At 46.3% G+C, this 14,863-nt stretch overlaps 1 protein-coding gene across 3 annotated transcripts in view; it reads right to left on the reverse strand.

Annotated features, from left to right (window-relative positions):
- CASK (calcium/calmodulin dependent serine protein kinase) overlaps positions 1–14,863 on the reverse strand; it is a 202,657-nt gene that overhangs the window by 120,871 nt on the left and 66,923 nt on the right. For all 3 annotated transcript variants that reach the window (XM_069945841.1, XM_069945842.1, XM_069945840.1), the window contains exons 4-5: positions 9,291–9,368; positions 4,750–4,822 (exon numbers count right to left, since the gene is read on the reverse strand). In XM_069945841.1, coding sequence (XP_069801942.1) covers positions 4,750–4,822; positions 9,291–9,368 — 151 coding nt within the window. The remainder of the gene's footprint in view (positions 1–4,749; positions 4,823–9,290; positions 9,369–14,863) is intronic.

Below are 14,863 nucleotides of genomic sequence, written 5' to 3' on the forward strand. Positions count from 1 at the left end.
ATACATTACCGGGTCCCCGTTCCTGCTTGCTTCGGGGCTCCCGTTGTCTTCCCGGCACGATCCGCCCGGCCAATCAGTGCGCTGCGGCGGGGCAGCGCACTGATTGGCCGGGCGGATCGTGTCGGGAGGCGCCGAAGCAAGCAGGAGCGGGGACCTGGTAATGTATATACTGCCTGCCCCCCCTGCAGCCCCGATCGCCCCCAGCCCCATGATCGCACCCCCGCACCCCCCTGGCCGCATGATCGCCCCCCCGCACCCCCCTGGCCGCATGATCGCCCCCCCCCCCCCCCCCCGCACCCCCCTGGCCGCATGATCGCCCCCCCGGCCGCACGATCGGGCTGCGAGGGGCGATTGTACGGCCGGGGGGTGCGGGGGGCGATCGTACGGCCGGGGGGTGCGGGGGGCGATCGTGCGGCCGGGGGGTGCGGGGGGCGATCGTACGGCCGGGGGGTGCGGGGGGGCGATCGTACGGCCGGGGGGTGCGGGGGGCGATCGTACGGCCGGGGGGTGCGGGGGGCGATCGTACGGCCGGGGGCTGTGGGCGATCAGGGCTGCAGGGGGGGCGGGCAGGATATACATTATCAGGTCCCCGCTCCTGTTTGCTTCAGCGGCTCCCGGCACGTTCCGGCCGGCCAATCGGTGCGCTGCCCCGCCGCAGCGCACTGTTTGGCCGGGCGGGCCGTGAAGACACCGGGAGCCCCGAAGCAAGCAGGAACGGGGACCCGGTAATGTATAATGTCCGGCGGCTAGGGGGTTAATGGGGCGGGCTGCAGACAAAATCGCAGCAGGGATGTACATCCCTGCTGCGAGTTTCTCTGCTAACGAAAGTATAGGGCTGGGATCTGCAGCTAGTCTCGCTGCAAAAACGCAGCAAGGAGACTCGCTGCAGATCCGGCAAGTGGGTTTGAACCCTTATAGTGTAAAACAACAAGGTAAGATAATGCCTAATATGGCAGACAAAGACTTGTACATAGAAAATGGCTTCTAGCACATGGCATAGTTTCTTATAAAGTATATTTCCTAGTTAGGAAGCATGCTTTACCCTAGGAGGTATGAAGACTCTAGTGCCATGAGCAAATTGGTGTTGTGTGCATAAACAAAACCCCCTTCCCCATGCTGTCCTTTATCAGATGTATTAGTGAGATTATTGGTTAATCATACATAGATGTCACATATATTAATTACTCCACCAGATCATGTGAATGGTTGCATTCACATCAATGGTCCCTAAAATTACTAAGGAGCAGGCAGAAAACAGGCCAAGCTCTTAGGGTGTGTGCACACTACGGAATTCCCGCTTATGACCCGCGGCAGATTCTGTCGCTTATACCCGCACGCTGCGGCACGCATCTCTGCCCATGCAATAGACACTATTCTATGCACGGGCTGACTCCGCATTCCGCTGAAAGAATTGACATGTCACTTATTTCGACGGAATCCGCCCGTGCATAGAATAGTGTCTATGGCACAGGCGGAGATGCACGCGTGCGGGTACAAGTGACGGAATCCACCGTGGGGTCATACGTGGGAATTCCATATTTTGCACGCACCCTAAGAGCTATGTTCACACTGCGTAAGAGACCGACCGTTCCGTGACCCCAGCCGGGTCAGGGAACAGCCGCAGAGCTCTGAGGTGAAGCAGGTGTGACTGCCTAAAATCAGTAGCAGGTAATGGGCGGTGTTGGAAGAGGAAGGATCTGAAAGCGCACGTAGACTGGTTAGGAATCAGGAAGGGTGCGCAGCCAACAGGCAAAGCCAGGAGACAGGGGCAGATGCACAGTAGGAGAGAGGCGTGTGGACAGCAGCTGTGCACGCTAAGAGACATTGCATATGAACTGCAATGTGGCCATTACCTTATACAGTGGTACCTTGGTTTAAGAGTAACTTGGCTTAAAGCGTAACTGTCCTTTCAGGGTAATTTTTCTGAAAACATTAAATATCAATAGTACAAGCGATTTTAACAAACTAATAGGTTTTATGTACTAAAAGAGTTTCCTTCTGGACTGAAAAAGCAATCTCCCAGCCTCCCCCCTCACATCAGATAAAGCAGGATTTCTGTCTCCATTATGTGGCTATGGAGAGGGGAGGGGCTGTTAGACGTGACTGAGCACGGAGCAGTCCTGCACAGCACAACACCCTGCAATCTTCTCTCAGTAAGTTCATAGTTAAGCACTGACCTTTCTGACCCCAGAATCCTGCGGTTTAGGTGCCCAGAGAGCCTACAAACAGCTGACCTTCATGTCACCTCTTCCTGCTCCCTCATCTCCCTCAGCCCCTCCCCCCTTCATAGGCTTACAATGGAGAGAGCAGAACCTGTCTTCACTGGCTTCTCTGTAATGAAGACGTGTTTGCCTGATAATGCACAGATAAGAAGTCAGGGGTGGAGGCTGGGAAACTGCTTCTTGAGTACAGAAGGAGGCTTTTTTGGCTGATGAAACCTATTACATAAAATCACTTATACTACTGATTTCTGCAATAAAAAAAAAACATGACAGTTACGCTTTAAGAGCTCCCATTTTTTTTTTTAAATTGTGACTTGGTTTAAGAGCATTGCTTTGGTTTAAGAGCTCCCTGTACTGGGTGGGAGGGGGGAGGGGCATGGTCTGCATAGCAGGGTCTACAGTTCTGTACTCTGACCCAGGAAGTCTCCTTCACCTTCCAAATCATGGCAGATCCACTTACTGTTTTACAAGTTATTCAGAATAATAAATTATTATTTTTGGGGTGTGGAACCAATTGTCTGCATTTCTATGGTTTCTTATGGCAAAATATGCTTTGGTATAAGAGTGGATTTGGATTACAAGCACGGCCCCGGAACGAATTATGCTCGTAATCAGAGTTACCACTGTATTGTATATGTTTACTTGCATATAAATGGAGAAGGTCTTTATATTTTAGACTTGCACTGATTGCTATGACAAATTTATTTCCGATGATAACACACAGGCTCTTTGACCAGTGAATTTCTTAGCACCGGAATATTAATATGCACTTTGTACCACGCTTCATAAAAGGTAGTTTTCTTTGGCTGAACGCTGCATAATTTCATGAATAAAGTGTTTCAGCATTTCCCCGTTACTGAGGTGTTGGTGGGGGCTGAGGCCATTGTTTAATCATGATCAGAAAACTTTTGGCGCTGCAGAATTCTACGCTCGGTAAGGAGATATTCTTCCCTTGAAGCAAAGATGTCAGGCACAATAAAAGGCAATGAGACATGATGCTGAATCCACAGACACAAAAGCAGCTGGTGCATTGTGGCTCTGGTGCTCCGTGAAAGCTACATGATGGTTGAGTGAGAGACAAGGAAAAGGTGACTTGCTATGTATGCCTAGGTCATACATGCAGCAATATCAGTGGCTTCACAGCAAATTCTCACTGTCATCAGATGCTCAGCCGCGATAGGCTGAGTACAGTTATGCTCTGCCAATCGCGGCTGAGCAGGCGATGACGCTGAAGAGGGCGGCCGGCACTCAGGACGCTCGGAGGGATTCGGCCCGGCAGTCCGAAGACGACATCGCAGACTGAAGATCGGAGACGAGTTGGCGCGTGACAGGTATGTATAGCTCACCACACTTCCGGGGACACGGGGAAGGGGGCCATTCACAGACATAACACATTACAAAGTTGTATAACTTTGTAATGTGTGTTATTCTGTCAATAATTCTTTACCGCCGCACTACCCCTTTAAGGGAAAGAAATTGGTTTTGCATGTTTTTTTCTGTAAATTCTAAAACCGTATGCGTGAGCGACACACTTCTCTTTTTATATTAGGCTTTAAATACAAAGGAGGAGATTTATCAAAGGGTGTAAAATTTTGACTGGTGCAAACTGCCCACAGCAACCAATCACAGCTCCAGCTCTGGTAAAAAAAAAAGCTGAGCTGTGATTGGTTGCTGTGGCCAGTTTGCACCAGTCTAAATTTTACACCCTTTGATAAATCTCCCCCTAAGTCTTTCACACACAGCTATTTGTGGCAGTTTTCGGGGGCAGAGCCAGAAGTAGATGCTGCGAGTGTGAAAAGGTTGTTCCTCTTCAATTCAAATTCCTAATGAATACATTTCTACTCTCCAAAGTAAATGGAAAACTTCCATTTCCAATCTTGTTCACAATGGTGATTATTGACATGGAAAACTATGTTAGAGGGGTTAGATATTTATAAAAAAAAAATAATAAAAAATCTTTTTGGTGGCAGATATTCAAATACTATGAAAATTAAACCAAAATAAACATCAAATACCATTTTATATGTTTATTTAAAGCTTTTTGTGCCACTTTTGACCATATGAACATGCACTAAGGCTACGTGCACACATACAAAAACCTTGCCATGTGCAGAGCTGTGCCATGGTTCTCTCCGATCCGTAGTTAGTGTGGCAAGAGTCCTGTCATGAAATTTATTATGATTTCAATGGGAATTTCCAAACAGGACACCATAGAAAAGTGACTTGTCACTCTGCATTCTACCACATCTTCCACTGAAAACTTTCTTTCTAGGTGAAACCAGTTAGCTTTTGGTGGTGTTTTATCCTAGTCCACCATCACAGCCCACACCTGCCCTCATATCCCCCTTCCAATCACAGAGTTCCTATACTGCTCCAACCAAGATGACACTTTGGCCTTTTTCACAGCTTCCTGTTTTGCAATTTCCGCAAAATTAAGACCCATTGATTCCTATTGGTCTATTCACACTAACCCCAGGTTTATATCTGGGTTATATCACAAATATAGCATTTACAAAGTCATCCTTACCTTCACATCTCTGTGAATGATATTATTATCGTGACAGTAGCGTAGAGCTTCTAGAATCTGTCGCATGTAGTGACTGTAAAAAACAAAAAACAAATATGGAATATAGTCAAGTCTTATATTCATAATAATGCATAACCAGCTTCAAGATTTACTACAGGACATACTAAAAAGAATAAAGAAAAGGACTGAATATTTATAACTAATGAGGAAAATAAAGAAATATGGTATAAAATGGTTCCTAACTGAAGAGTGAACAAGTCATATGTAAAAGATCAAAATAAAGTTTAAAGGGGTTATCCAGTGAAAATCTTTTTCTTTCTTAATCAACTGATATCAGAAAGTTATATAGATTTGTAATTTACTTCTATTAAAAAAATCTCAAGTCTTCCCATACTTATCAGCTGGTGTATGTCATGCAGGGAATGTTGTTTTCTTTCCAGTCTGACAATGCTCTCTGCTGACATCTTTGGCAGGAGACAGGAACAGCAGAAAATCCCCATAGAAAACCTCTCCTGCTCTGGACAGTTCCTGTCTCCTGCCAAATATGTCAGCAGAGAGCACTGTGTCAGAGTGAATATAAAACATTTCCTGCAGGACATACAGTAGCTAATAAGTATGGGAAGAATTGAGATTTAATAGACGTAAAATACAAATCTATATCACTTTTTGATATCAGTTACTTTGAAAGAAAAAGCTTTTCACTGGACAACCCCTTTAAGAAAGATCTAATTTTCTACAATTGTCAGACTTTGAATGAATAGCATATAAGTGCAGATTATAGGGCAAAGAACACATACTCCACAAAGTCAGATATGGGGGTATTGCAGTCAGGTTATATACATACATATTATCTTTTCAGTCTCCTTCCCCTAGTTCTCTGAGACAGTTCCTCTAAAGGATCCCTGGCTGGCTATCTTTGTATTCTGATTCTGGGAAGGTTAATTTGCTGGTGACACTAAATTTACCCTCCTGGCATTAGAGGGAGAAGAGACAGCCGGCCGGGGATCTGATTACATGAGCAGTCTTGAAAGTGAGGGCGGATGGAGCTCACATACAGATTTTTAAGCCTCCAGCAGAAGGCAGCAGCTCAGAACTGGGGGAAAGAGACTGAAAAGATAACAAGTAGTCTCCAGGGCGGGGGAAGGGATTCAGCATTCATAATTTTCCTGTACTAGAAAGACCCAGAAAGAACAGGACATATGTGAAGATTATAATGGAATGAACGCAGAATGGAGCAAGTGTATCCTGTGCCTGATATATCCTATTCATTCCAGGTCTATTGAGTACAGGATTATTATTATGCATACGTTTCTATAAAAAAAATGACATCCATAAATAAGCTGGGGCTTACTGTCAGCCTGAAAAATGGCTAGCACCAACCACGCACTCCTACCCCAGTAAGCCACTGCCGCAGGTACCCCGATGAGCAGAGGACGATCAGGCCCACAGCATTAAAAACTGGTGCTTCAGGTCTGGGGTGATAGCAGTATAGTACTAGGCTGGGAAGGGTCAAAAATTGCCCTTCAAACCCTGGTTGGTTTGTTTATATCTGGCTGAGTATGTAAGGGGGACAATCTGGAGACACTGTGTTTTGTGCGGATTGTACAGAACACAGTGTGGGTTTGGTCTGTGTGAACGCGTCTTTGGAGGCATTTTTCTATCCGCTTTTTTTAATGCATTCTAATACTACGCAATATGAACCAAAACATTTTTAAACACCACATGTGAAAGTTATTTCACCCACTCAGGCACCCAAACTTAATACGGTGTCTAGAAGCTATAGAGGTGGCATAGAAGGAAAACCTGACTAAGCAAATGGTTACTGAGAAGGTCCTCACCGCGGGTTTATTTTCAGCAATAAACCATCTTTTGTAAATGGTTGAAGCTGAGGGGAAATCACCATCCCACAAACATGGAATAGGCTGTAATTGATGCACAGATGGCTAGTTGGCATATCAATGTGTTCAGATTCAAGTTAGCGCACTTATGTGGGTGATTAGAAATTCAATATTTTCCAGGATTATCAGACAGAATAATGAAGCAGACGTTTACCATAAATACCATATTTCGATGTAGCTTATTACTATTACATTTGGGAAATCACCTCTCGCTGTCAATAACTACACATTCGCCACAAAAACGCTAAAAATCTGGATACATAACAGACTGCAACCCTCCGGACCCATTAGACTGGGCACCGGACATGTCCAAAAAATTTATATTAACAGTTGGAAATTCGGCGGCCAAAGATCTCCAGGGCAAAGGCCTGGACATAGTCGCATATGAATGCAGAAAAAAACCCTCATGAAAATGACAGTTTTGGATCCCTAGCAGATTTTGCTGCGAATTTGCAGCATGAAATCTGCTGCGGATCCATTGTGTGAACCCACCCTAAGGTTACAAACAACTTGCCGGATCTGCAGCGAGTCTCCTTGCTGCGTTTTTGCAGCGAGACTCGCTGCAGATCCTGGCCCTATACTTTCAATAGCAGAGATTTTGTCTGCAGCCCGCCCCATTAACCCCCCGGCCGCCGGACATTATACATTACCGGGTCCCCCGTTCCTGCTTGCTTCGGGGCTCCCGATGTCTTCACGGCTCGCCCGGCCAATCAGTGCGCTGCGGCGGGGCAGCGCACTGATTGGCCGGGCGGAACGTGCCGGGAGCCGCCGAAGCAAGCAGGAGCGGGGACCTGGTAATGTATATCCTGCCCGCCCCCCTGCAGCCCCGATCGCTCCGCAGCCCCCGGCCGCACGATCGCCCCCAGCCCCGCAGCCCCCGGCCGCACGATCACCAGGAGCCCCCCAGCCGCACGATCGCCCGCAGCTCCGCAGCCCCCGGCCGCATGATCGCCCGCAGCCCCCGGCTGCACGATCGCCCGCTGGGGGCGATCGTGCGGCCGGGGGCTTCGATGCTGGGGGCGATCGTGAGGTCGGGGGCTGCAGGGCTGGGGGCGATCGTACGGCCGGGGGCTGCGGGCGATGGTGCAGTCGGGGGCTGCATACATTACCTGATCCCGGCACGTTCCGCCCGGCCAATCAGTGCGCTGCCCCGCCGCAGCGCACTGATTGGCCGGGCGGGCCGTGAAGACACCGGGAGCCCCGAGGCAAGCAGGAACGGGGACATGGTAATGTATAATGTCCGGTGGCCGGGGGGTTAATGGGGCGGGCTGCAGACAAAATCTCTGCTATTGAAAGTATAGGGCCAGGATCTGCAGCGAGTCTCGGGGTTTGTAACCTGAAAGTTACATAGCTGTCCTATGTAAGTATTACTGCTTCTGCACAGTTCTGCCACATTCATAGTTGATTGACATCCAGGAAGTGAACCGGTCTCCCCGCAATCCACTGCCTCCTGCTCCCTCTCCCACGCCCCCAGGAGACAAAGATCATGTGACCTCCATATCGGAGTACAGACTGAGGATGCAGATGTGACAGGGGGTGAGGCATGTGTGGGAGGTCACAGCAGGAGGAGCAGGGCATGTGCAGAAGGGGGCGGGGTTATTGCGGATACAGGATATTCTGTTCTATTCCTGGGCACTGGCCAAGGTTGAACTGCTGGAGGCAGGCCGGCCTTACATCAGATTAGAATCAATGGAGCCGCATCATAGAGAGGGGGGGTTCCTCTCCACTGGGGACGGGACGGCCTGCCTCCAGTGCTTCATCCCCAGACGATGCCTGTGAAAGGAACAGCGCCGTACGTCGGAACCGGGCCGAAGTTATATAAAAAATTCTATCACTAGGCATAACTTAAAGGGGTATTCCCCCCAAAAAATGTGTTTGCATTAATAGGTTACCCACCCATAGCTTTCCATCTTTCCAATATCAATTTATTATGGATTCTGCACAGTTTTGTTGTTTTCTAGATGCATTCACCCCCACTAAACGCATAGAATCATCAAATCTCAGTCCAACCTGATCCCACTCCCTGCTCATGGCCCCCACCCTCAGTGTCGGGATCACGTAACCTCAATCTCTTCAATGGGCCGGGTTAGCACTTATATCACTACCACACCTTAAAGCGCAACTATAATTTCAGTAGCCAAAAAATGAAATTCCTCAAAAAGCCCTCGTGTTACCTTTTAAAAAGAGCCCTGATGGTACATTTGCTTTAAAAAAAAAAAAAAAAAACAAAAAAAAAACCTTCCAAACAATGTAAGGTTATTACTTATGTTTTCACCTGACACTATTCATGTGGTTGTACCGGCCGGGGCTGAGGCACTGGGGGTGGGCCGGCTCATCACCAGTGGGAAAGAAACCCCCTCCCTCTATTATTTGGCTCCATTGATCAGCAACGTTTGATAAATCCACTAGCCTCTAACTTTTAGCTTCTATAGAGCTGGATACAAATGGATAAGATAAGACAATAGATATTGTGTATATACGTGTGTGTGTGTGTGTGTGTGTGTGTGTGTGTGTGTGTGTAAAAAGGGTGTGTGGTATTAGGTTAGTTCATAAGGACGCTATATAAAAGTATCAAAGATAAACACAGATACACACTATGCTCTCTATGCTCTTCTGCATGAGTAGATGTAAAAAGTTACATACCTGGCAACTGCTTCACTGTACACAAACCCAGCATCGGCTCTCTTTACAATTTCAAAGCACAAATCGGCTCCATCCATGCTGTAAAAAGAAAATAAGTCTGTTAGAGGATAAAGGGGACTACTCTGAACATACCTGCTCTAAGGACTTCACTAACGTAAAGGCGACAGTCGTCCAATCAAGAAATAAAAGAGAACCAAATGATCAGATACAGAGTATCAAACAAAAAGACTAATTTAAAAAGTGCCATCAAGTTGTTTTTCATCTTCTATTTTTATAGAAATTCATTTCAACTACCGTAAATACACAGATATAAATTATAAGATATCATTAGAGCAGACGGCTCGTTTGCTGAAGTTTCAAATATCAAGTATCAAATCATCATATAACACATAAAAGAACGTATAAAGAATGTATAAAGAAAAAGGCAAAGTGTATGTATGTATATATATATATATATATATATATATATATATATATATATATATATATATATATATATATATATATATATATATATACATACATACACACACACACACGGGGAGTTGAAGTATGCATTAAAATAACATGGAACATGGGGAAAATGGTCCACTACAGACACCAGATTATACCCCTTGGTGGGTGAAGATAAAAAAAAAAGAAAATTGCTTGGCCACCAAGAGTCTTTTCTGTTTTCTTTTCATTCTTGACGGTATAGCCATATGAGGGCTTGTTTTTTCCAGGACATGCATAGTTTTTATTTGCATCCTTTTGGGATTTATGACAGCAGCATTTTAATGGCATGTTAAAGCCCTCATTGGTGGTCCGGTGGGGACCATCACGGGAAGCCGATCAATTCAACAGACAGCCCCAGGCTTCTGCTAGGCCGTCCGGTCCACCTTGGCTCTGGGACAGCTTTTCGAGTGAGGATACTGATGCAGCACACATGTACTACATTGGTCTATAAGCTGCCATAGTATTACTTATAACAGTCCCCTGGGGTGACTACAATTTAGTGTAGAATTTTCTTTTAATATATAAAAAATTGCCGATTTGTGGTCACATCCCATCCAGTAAAAAAAAAAAAATTACAAGTGATCAAAAATGTGCATATATAAAAGTGAGGTTTAGATTATGGCGCAAAATCTAAGAATCTACGAATAGCCTTATAGTCCAAAAAATAAAGAGGTTATAAAGGGTCAGAATAGAGAACTTTTTAAATGTGTATTTTTCTGTGATTGGTTATTTAAAGCACTTGCCAAATAAGTAATAAGTTGTACAGCGCTAATACTTCTGGCTATACAGGTGTGGTTTGTACACAGATTAAGAACATAGTGTATGTAAATTAGGTAGAACCTTCCACATTACATGTTGTCCACATTACAGGATGGAAAGATTAAGTCTGCCACCTTTTGGACAAGAGTGAAATTGCTGCTCATGGAACGTGCTTACAGTAATTCCCGGCACTATCTTGCATGCACAACAATTTACCAACCACAATATATTTGTTAAAGTGAGAAAAGGATACAGTATTTCCCAATGGTGAACATAAGGTAACTAGCTTCAGCATAATAAATAGCCCAGGGCACACGAACAAAGAGCAAAAAAAGCTACCTGATCTGTATGCAGAATTAAAAAATGATATTACACACAATTTTTTTTTAATTTTATTTCACATACACACACAGGTTTAAAGCAACTCTAGGCTTGCACCGCCCCTCCATCCCTCCTTCCCGCTCTCTTCACCAGGGCTCGTTCACACAGAGCAAAAGTAGCTGGATTTCTGCGCTGAATCAGCGCTGAAATTTCAGCCGTTAAAATAGGTGCAGAGCTGATTTCCATTGTGTTGAATGAAAATTCTGCTCTGCAGTTCACACGGTGGAATTTCCGCACTGAACTAATCCGCTTTCCGCCAGAAGAATGAACACAAATCCTAGAATGAACACAGCCTACACAAATCAATGGGGCTCTGAATTTCTGTTTCAGAGCGGAATACGCGCGTATTCAGGGCGGAATACAAGCGGAAATTAAGCGCTGAATCAGCGCTGAAATGGGGAAAAAAAGGGGGGGGGGGGGGGGGGGGGGGGAGAGGAGGATTCTAGTATATACTCTGGTATAGTCTAGTTAAGGCCCCGTTCCCACTGAGCAAAGGTAGCGGAATTCCACGACGGAATTGTCCACCGCGGAATGCCGTTAGCCTCCCGCTCATAATGGAAGTCTATGGGAGGCGCGCGCTCCTGCTCTGTACGCGCTGAAGAATTAACTTGTTCATTCTTCAGCGCGTACAGAGCAGGAGCGTGCGCCTCCCATAGACTCCCATTATGAGCGGGAGGCTAACGGCATTCCGCGGCGGACAATTCCGTCGCGGAATTCCGCTACCTTTGCTCAGTGGGAACAGGGCCTTACTCGCCAAATACTCGCTGAATTTCAGCGTTGAATGCATGCGGATTCAGCGCGGATTCCTCGAGTATTCCGCGCTGAATTTGTCAAGAGCTGATTACGAGCTGAACACTTTCCTAGCGGAATACGCAGGGATTCTGCTTACATTCTGCTTATATTCTGCTCGGAATTCAGCGTCAGTTGATTTCAGGCGGAAATATTTCCTCGCGTAATGCGCCCCTTTTCCTCTGTGTGAACGTAGCCTTAGGAATGCTCCAGGCAGGTTTTCTCCTATTCATCAGCTGTGTGAATACTGCACATGTGTTTGATGGTTAAGGCACCTGTGCAATGTTTAGACAAGTGATGAATAGAAAAAAACTGCCCTAGGGAGTTCCTAATGATGAGGAGCGTGGGGAGGAGGGACAAAGGTGGTGCAAGCCTAGGGCATGGGTACTCTAGGCCAGGCCAATTTGACACAGGGCTTCAAGTTTAAAAGTTTTTTTGGACAATAACTGCATCACCTGCCGAACAGACCCAAGCAGTAGAGCGAATTCCCAGCAGCAAACAACTGGGACAGGAAAGAACCTTCCAAACGAGCCTGGCGCAGGTGTAGGGAAATTCAGTATATCATACACCACCAATCTCCAAGCGGTATAATATCATAACAAGCGGTATCTATTAACAGACGCAAAGCTCACAAATAAGATAGAGCCTTCCTCAGGCATGTGTGTACAACAACACTGACACACTTAAATACTTAACCACCATTAAGAAAACTGCAACCAACTTCCGGGTCACGGTGAGCATAAACAGTCCTCAAGTCTGCACTAGTCTGAGGAGGGGGCGGGAATTAATCCCTCCTGTTCGAGATCTTTCGAAGTAGTCACAATGGCCGGCGCCTCTCATGTGATGAGTCATGTGATCGTAGCCATGTGATGCGTCACATGATTGGAGCCTCTGGGAAGGACACCGGCATTCTGAAGATCTGCAAAATGGACTTATAAGGTATTTCCCTTGTGTTTGGAACTGCTGGACATTCCATAGAGGGATGAGCAGGATGCCCAGATTACACTGTGAAGGACTTTTTTTATGCTCAGCTTGACCCAGAAGTGGGTTGCGGTTTTCTTAATGGTGGTTAAGTATTTAAATGTGTTAATAAATACCGCTTGTTATGATATTATACCGCTTGGAGATTCTCCTTGGTGGTGTATGATATACTGAATTTCCCTACACCTGCGCCAGGCTCGTTTGGAAGGTTCTTTCCTGTCCCAGTTGGTTGCTGCTGGGAATTCGCTCTACTGCTACTGTCTTCACCTCCTGGTTTATCCGTGAGGCACCTGTAGCCGGCTGTGGTGTTATATTGAGCTACTGATAGTGTTGTGCCTACATATGCACAACCTGTACAGGTGAGCATACACTCTGTTCACCTCTTCTGCTTATTTTAAGCGGCCCGCTTCTGTCTTTGCTTTTTTTGAGCGGACCCAAGGACAGATGTTGGATTAAAAGCAGCTATCTGACGGTACAAGCAGTTAGGAGGGGGCAGACTGTGGGTACAGAGTCGCTTTAACCCCTTAGCGACCCATGACGTATCTGATACGTCATGGTGCCGCTCGGGGTGTTCAGAGCGGGGTCCCGCCGGGACCCCGCTCTGAACGGCGCTGATCCCGGTTGACTTGTGCAGCCGGGCAGTGCATCTATTAGCCGGCGCGGGTCCCTTTGCCGCGCCGGCTAACTAAGCCTCTAAGTGCAGCTGTCAAACCTGACAGCTGCATTTAGAGGCACTGTGCCGCACGTCCCTGGTGTTTAGTGGGACAGATCCGTTCTTCTGCCCGTGCCGGGCCTCAGCGTCGGAATGACGCTGATCCCGGCTCGGCAATAGATTGCTATGGCCTGCAGCAAGCCATAGTAATCTATGACCGATCTAATCGATCTTTGCTGTGTATTTACACAGCATTGATCTCTATGAGAGATCAGTGCTGTCTATATACAAGACACATTCCTGATCTCGCACGGTAAACGGCGTCAGCGCAAAAAAATTCCAAAGTGCAAAATTGCGCATTTTTGGTCGCATCAAATCCAGAAAAAAATGTAATAAAAAACGATCAAAAAGTCGTATATGCGCAATCAAGGTACCGATAGAAAGAACACATCATGGCGCAAAAACTGACACCTCACACAGCCCCATAGACCAAAGGATAAAAGCGCTATAAGCCTGGGAATGGAGCGATTTTAAGGAACGTATGATTGTTAACAATGGTTTGAATTTTTTACAGGCCATCCGATACAATATAAGTTATACATGTTATATATCGTTGTAATCGTAACGACTTGAGGAACATGCATAACAAGTCAGTTTTACCATAGGACGGACGGCGTAAATGCAAAACTCCCCGAAATCAAAACAAATTCGTTTTTTTTTTTTCAATTTGACAGCGCAAATGATTTTTTTCCGGTTTCGCAGCATATGTTATGGAAAAATAATGCCTGTCATTGCAAAGTGCAATTGTTTTCGCAAAAAATAAGCGCTCATATACGTCTCTAGGTGAAAAAATGCAAGCGCTATGGAGTTTTAAACTTAAAATGGAATAAGCAAAAGCGCAAAAACGAAAATAGGCTTTGACCTTAAGGGTGCGTTCACACCTACCGCATCCGCAGCTTATTTTTCCGCGGAAATCCGCAGGTCTGGTAGTGCAGATTTCAGCCTGCGAGAAATCCGCATATGTGTGCGTTTTGCGTTTTTTCTGCAGCAAGTTTATCGCAACTGAAATGTCAGTTTAAAATGTCTCTCATTCTAAACGGACATTTCAGTTGCGATAAACTTGCTGCAGAAAAACCGCAAAACGCACACATATGCGGATTTCTCGCAGGTTGAAATCTGCACTACCAGACCTGCGGATTTCCGCGGAAAAATAAGCTGCGGATGCGGTAGGTGTGAACGCACCCTAAGGGGTTAAAGAGGGTGAGAGGGTTTTTTTCACTATGGGGGGTGGCCGAAAGCAACAACATCCACTTACCTACCCAGTCCCAGCACTGAGGCCCGCATCACGCTGCTCCAGTCCCTGGACGCTCCCTGTTCTGAAACAGGGCTTAAGTAGTGACATTTTAAGCACGCTCTGCCATTCAGCGACGGAGGCGGGACCCCCCTACAGTTGCTGAATGGCTGACTGAGCTTGAAACATCATGTCTCAAGCACTGTCTGAGACCAGAGCAGCGTC

This window comes from Dendropsophus ebraccatus, chromosome 11, assembly GCF_027789765.1.
Source record: "Dendropsophus ebraccatus isolate aDenEbr1 chromosome 11, aDenEbr1.pat, whole genome shotgun sequence".
Lineage (NCBI taxonomy): Eukaryota > Metazoa > Chordata > Amphibia > Anura > Hylidae > Dendropsophus > Dendropsophus ebraccatus.